The sequence below is a fragment of the Neovison vison genome, chromosome 3 (genome assembly GCF_020171115.1).
Source record: "Neovison vison isolate M4711 chromosome 3, ASM_NN_V1, whole genome shotgun sequence".
NCBI classification, from domain to species: domain Eukaryota; kingdom Metazoa; phylum Chordata; class Mammalia; order Carnivora; family Mustelidae; genus Neogale; species Neogale vison.
Window position 1 is genome coordinate 197,368,938 of NC_058093.1, and position 6,439 is coordinate 197,375,376.

The 6,439-nt window shown below is 49.9% G+C and overlaps 1 protein-coding gene across 1 annotated transcript in view; it reads right to left on the bottom strand.

Annotated features, from left to right (window-relative positions):
• VPS37B (VPS37B subunit of ESCRT-I) overlaps positions 1-5,960 on the bottom strand; it is a 26,654-nt gene extending 20,694 nt beyond the window's left edge. The window contains exon 1 of the mRNA XM_044243471.1: positions 5,812-5,960. Coding sequence (XP_044099406.1) covers positions 5,812-5,922 — 111 coding nt within the window. The 5' untranslated portion in view covers positions 5,923-5,960. The remainder of the gene's footprint in view (positions 1-5,811) is intronic.
• Positions 5,961-6,439: the final 479 nt, after the last annotated feature.

Sequence of the window (6,439 nt, forward strand, 5' to 3'; positions counted from 1 at the left end):
AGACGGTGCCGTGCGTCTGTAACTGAGGAGGCAGGGGGAGCACATGGGGGGGCAAAGCTGGTGAGGCAGGAATCCTGCCTTCCAGAGCCCCAGCTCCAACCCTGGCTGCTTCTTTCCTGAATTTCCACTTCCAAGCGGCCTTTCCTGAACCTTCCTGCACTCACCCCGCCTGTACTCTGCTGCCAAGTTAGCCCCCTGAAGTGCACGTCTGATCACCGTGCTCTTGGGCTCCGCAAAGTCATGGAAACTCACTGCTACCACACTACGGGCTTCCCACTCCCCCCGCCAGCCCACGCCCCTACCATCTCCCTGATGGTGGGAGACCTCATCTGGCAGAAGAGATGCGACTCACCACTCAGGAAGCCTGTCCCGTGCTTTCCTGCTGTCACTTCCTCCTGATGCCCCGTATTTCTCCCTCAGAACCCGACTTAGAGAAGTAAATACCTAACTTAAGACCCTGGCGGGGGTGGACAGGGCTGCCCGGGATGGAGCACAGAGGGGGCTTTCACCGGCCTAACAGCGCTGACTCCCTGCACTGGCTGCCGGTACAGAGACGCCCCTTATGTTACTCTACGCCCGCGCAGAGGTGTTACTGGATCTGACCGTTTACCTTCTTAAATCTTACCCACCTATCGAAATCCATCTCTTGCACTAGGGAGGTAACTACTGGAGCCAGAGAACCTCTTCACTCGCCCTTCAATATCATCTACAATTCACACGGGACCCTTCTTCTTATTCTTAGGCTTTTTAAAAAATTGTGATAAAATATAAAATATACCATTTTGTCCATTCTCAAGTGCCACTTTTAGGTATGTCCACGCTGCTGGGCTGCCACCATCACTGTCCATCGTCATCGTGCTCATTTTCTAGAACTCCAACTCCCCACTGCTCATACTCTCTTGCACTGTATCTGTGTACTCGGTTTCTTCCCCAAATTATAATATGGGGATTATGATGCCCTACTCATGTTTCCATCTTTAAAATGCCTCGCATGCAGTAAGTGCCCCACAGCTGAGGAACTGAAGTGCGATCTTCTTGAAATGGCAGCAAGAATATGAAGCCTTTTTGTTTTAGCAGTAACAGCTAATAACAACTTCCTGAGCACTCACTGTGCTTGGTGCCATACTAAGCATCTTAAACACTCATTTCATCCACCCAGCAACCCGATGAAGTAGGTCACTGCTGCCATCCCTTTTATTTGCAAACTCCACTTGGGAAGACAGTCCCTGCCCAAGGTCCGCAGCTAGTATCAAAAGTCAGTCCTGCACTATACCACACCCACTGCCCTTTCAATCGAGGCACAGGTAGGACAGAGCAATTACATAAGTGATTTCACCTAAGCCAGCCAGCCTAAGAATTCTGAATCTTACTTGTTTTGTTTTTTATTTTTTATTATTTTTTTTAAAGATGTTATTTATTTATTTGACAGAGAGAGACACACAGAGAGAGGGAACACAAGCAGGGGGAGTGGGAGAGGGAGAAGCAAGCCTCCCGCCCAGCAGGGAGCCCGATTTGGGGCTCGATCCCAGGACCCTGGGATCGTGACCTGAGCCGAAGGCAGACACTTAACGACTGAGCCACCCAGGCACCTCCTGAATCTCTCTCAAGAGGGCTGGCCTTTACAGATGCCCCCTCTGTGCCAAGTACAACCTTCACCTGCCATTCCACTGGGCCTCACAACACCCACATAGTTACTACCCTCACTTGACAGTGGAGGAACCAAGCACAGAGAATTTAAGTAACTGAAAGAAGGTCATCACACAACTCTCAGCTATGCTTTTCCATTAAACCTTTTTTTTTTTTTTAAGACTTTGTTTATTTGAGAGGGAGAGTGCACCCAAGTGGAGGGGAGGGGCAGGCTTCCCGCTGAGTGGGGACGCTGGGATCACAGCCTGAGCTGTAGGCAGACGCTTAACTGACTGAGAAACCCAAGAGCCCCTCCACAAAATCGTAATGCCTCCTTTAAAAACACTGAATTTCAGAAAACAACCTCAGGCACAGTAATTTTTTACTCAAGAGTGAAAATAATAAGTCGATGGAAGAGAAGACTCAAATGTAAAAGCTGCAGCCTTTTGACACAATGACTGCACAACGTGAACAGAAACTCTAGTAGCAGATACTCCAAGAGTTTAAATCTTAACTTCCAAAAACCAGTCCCACCAGCACTCGGTGTGTTGAGGAAACAGTCCCTGGGTTTAAAGCAAGGTCAGTACTTTTCAATGAGCCATTATGATTCACGCAGGAGCTTTGCAACCCCACACAAATCACACCAGAACACGCCTTAGGGAAACAGCTTCTCCCAGACCAGACTCTTTCCACAAAACAATCTGTTTTTCAGCCTCTCAGCGTTTCTGCATGTGGCATGTTCACTTGCCAAAGGAACACAGATCCTGGTTTTGAACCTTAGTTAGGTGGAATTATTAGTTAACGCCAACCAATCAACATTTCCTCAGAAGTACACTGAGTGACCCAAGGAGGTGCGGTTTAGCTGCCTAATCCCCTAAGCGACAGTTCCTTTTAAGGGAGTGCCCTGTCAGTCCAACGGGGTTAGTGTGGACGGAGAGAGAAAGGCACATTCCTCTGCCATGTAAAAATAACTTTAAATAAAAATAAAATGTGTGCATATGAAACGTCAGCCCACAGGAAAGGAAAGAGCAAAGATCACTGGATGGTATTACATTTAGGCAACTGCATAATGGACAGGAGGAACAGGAAAAGATAAACACAGGGACACTGGAAAGGAGACCGTCTATGGCTCCAACATGATTTTAATGTCTTGAGCTGTGCTAAAGTGCACACACCCCAATTAAAACAATGTAAGGGAAGTATAATGCCCAGCTGTGCTCAGACCTAACAGTGAATGCCTTTGAAACCAAGCCACGCTTGCCAGTCGCCACAAAATATCCCCTCGGGCTTGAAGAAGTCTTACTCTACAATTTAAAACACTTCCTTCTGCCAATTAAAAAAAAAAAAAAGACCTTGGTTCAGGTTAAGAGATTCTACGCTTGAAAAAGGCCTGTTCCATTCACGGTCTCTTCCTAGACCTACTGGGATACATAATTGTTTTGATGACAGAAAGGTAAGACGTTTCTTAAGCTACTGGCAAATAAAAATTTACTTAACATTCTTGAACTAAGACCCTATTAACTTGTCAGGATGATCTGCTATATTAATGGCCATCAGCACCTTTCTAAAACAATGATTAGCTGATTATTAGTGACTGCAATTACTCTTTATTGAGCACTAACTACATGCTGTGTTAACGTGCACTATCTCCCATAATCCCGTCAACTCTACTAGTCCTCTCCCAACAGATGCTCAGAGAGGTGGATTAACTTGCCTGAAATCACACAGCTGGGAAGTAGCCACGTCCAGCTTAGAATATTTGATTCCAAAGTCTGTAAATTCCCTTTGGTCAGGAGAGGACAGTTCACAGAGTATTTTCTTCTGTGTCTCACAACCACCCCGAAAAAAAAGCCAATAAACCGATGCATAACACTAATTCCTGAGTCAAAGTACCATGGCCAAAATTTTAGTTATTCATGCCTTACAGAAACATGCCACATGTGACCACAGGAACAGGATTTGCTAAGTGTGACTGTAGCTAGGTGAGCTGCTTGGCTGACGTTTGATCTTCTGGATCAGTTTCCTTGTTTTAAAAGCACTACACCCCGAAGAAAAACTGCTGCTGAGTAAGTTAACTTGAACTATGTGATTATGAGCTCTGATCAAGTGCAGTTATTTATATAGGATATTCTGGAAGGATGGTTACCTCTACTTAAAAAAAGAAAAAAAAAAAAGCCCATCAAAAATGTTCTGCTGGATTAATTTGCCTTTCCCTTTACGTAATAATCTCCAGTTTCTTGAGTAGAGGAAATAAGGGATGCTCTCCCTAACAGCCTCGGAGTCAGGAGAATTACTCGACTCTCTCCACAATCTTCCCTCCGCTACAAGGCCGTTTATTTCTATTACGGTAGAATATAATCAATCTAACTACACCAATATAAATACAGTATTCTGTTCTTACTGAAACAGAAGAGTCCCACAGCAAAACAACTTGTAGGTGGTATTACACATTACAAAAACATACCTGCCGTTTTATTATTAAACTAGAAAGATGCCTGCTGACATACAACAAAAGGTCTCCCAGCAACTGAAGAGCAGAGAAACTAGGCAAAGACTTTACTTCTTTAGAGACATGAAACTCTTTCAGTCAAGAAAGATGGATTTTGTCACTTATTATTCTCTAAAATGGAAAGTGCCACATGGAGACCATAAATGAGGGAAACTGCATCTCGGAGCAATGTTCTATGTGCCAAGTTACAAAGCCCGTGAATACAAGGGGTGTATTAATGGAGAGACTGATACCATCTTACTACAGTGGCCTCTCTGTAGCTCAGGACAATAATCTGTTGAGGGTTTTCCAGTGATTTTGAATGTGCAACCTCCATACAAGCCCCCTTTCAAGGAAGCTGGCTCAGTGCTGAACAATCCCTCTTCGGAAAGAAAGCCAAAAGCCCCCACTCGGGCTTCTGGGTGAGAGGCTCAGCCCTGTAGGCGTGGGAAGGCTCAGACTTTGTAGACAAAGGAGGAGTAGTAAATGGGCTGGGGAGAGCTGGGATCAGCCTGTGCCCACCTGCCTGGACGAGACCCAGATGCACAGGATGGGACATTCTGAGAACGAGTCCAAAAAGGCTGGGAAAGGAGAGACACACAGTGCAAATCCAAGCGTGAAGCCAGTTGCCCTGGAGAGCAAACCACGCTGCCAAGAGATGCAGTGAGATAACCAGAAACAGGGTGGCATGTGCCTTTTGGAGGCTGGGAAGGACCTCGACTACTGAAGAGGCGGGGATTGGCTGTCCCCCAACCCTGGGTTTATCTTCTCCCCAAAAAATAGCTCCAGGAACCCTCACGGGCCCCAGCAGGGTAAGACACTGGGGCAAAGCCACCACACTAGATTCCCATATTCCCTTCTTTCACAGGAAGGGGTAACTTTGTGGAGCAAGGGATTCCTGCTCCCACCCACCAGACCAAGGAGAACCACCACCTCGGACGGCTCTGCTAGGGCCACTTCCAAATGAAGGCGGACCCCCTACGAACCCTCCAACACTAGGGAACTCTTAGATACCCGGACCCCTCAAATCTTAACCTGGCTAAGACCACGGCCTCGTGCCTCCCACAACCTCAGAGACCCTGCCCAATCCTAAAGTCCATCTCAGAACTACCGTCCAGACTCGGCTACAGAGCCTCAGCCCCCCCAAACCCATCCTGGAAAGGCAAGCCGGCTAGTCCGCTCACCCCCTGAAAACCTATTCGCAGACCCCAGTTCCTGCTGCAGTCCGCCTGCACCTCTCAACCCTCTCGTCAAGCCCCCGAACCCCTCCCCAGACCTAGTCCTCGACCCCCTCCCTCCGGTCTCAGTCACCCCTTAGTCCTCCACGACAGTCCCCTCTACCTTCTATCACCCAGTCTCATCCCCCTAATTCCCTCCTCGTCCCACCAGACTCAGCCACGGCCCCGTGAATGCCCAAATGCCCGTTCCAGGCTCTCCCAGCCTCGGCGCCTCAAAGCCTCGCCCCGAACCCGGTCAGCCCTCGAGCCCCGTCTCAGGGCGCTTTCCCCCCGCTCGGCCCCAGCTCCGTCCCCTCACCCCGACCCCGTCCCCTGCCCTCCCATTCCTCCTCGCAGTCCCTACGACCCAACTCGAGGCACCGCGGTCGCCCCCGCCTCGGGCCACCTCCAGCCTGCCTCGGGCCCCCGACCCCGCACGCCCCTCCTTGAGGCGCCGCCGCGCGCCCCTGCCCAGCTCACCTCCTCCATCTTCTGCACCATCTCGGTCAGCTGTCCCTCGTCCTCCAGCAGCTCGTTGAGCTGCATCAGCGACAGCCCGGCAAACCGGGCTTCGCTCCCAGCGCCCGCCATCCCCGCGTCTCAGCCGCCGCCGCAGCTCCGGCCGCCAGCCTCCGTCGACCGGAAGCACCGCCCTCAAGGCCCGCCCCCGGCGGGGGGGCACGTGACGCCAGCTCAGGGGCATGACGTCATCACCGCGCGGGCGGGCGGACGTGACGTAGAAGGCGGGGCCCGGGGCGAGACGCAACGCTGGGCTGAGCCCAGAAAGGTTGGGGGTTTCTAGAGGGTAAGAAAGGAGCTGTGGATGGATTTCTGAGGCAGCGAGAAGCAGTAATGATGTCACGGCGGCGCAGGAGAAGACGTAGTGATGACATAAAGCCTTTTTCCTCAAGGAAAAGAACTGTCTAGATCCAAAGAAAGCAGGCAACAGGAAAGCAGTTACTGCAGCCTAAGCCTAGCCTGCCTTGGGGAATCCCAAAAGGGCATTTTTATGGGGAAGCAACTTTAGATGCCTTCGGTTCCTCAGAACTGTGGAGCTGCCACGTCATTTCTTGAGCAAAGATTGAGACCTTTTACGTGGATTAAGCTT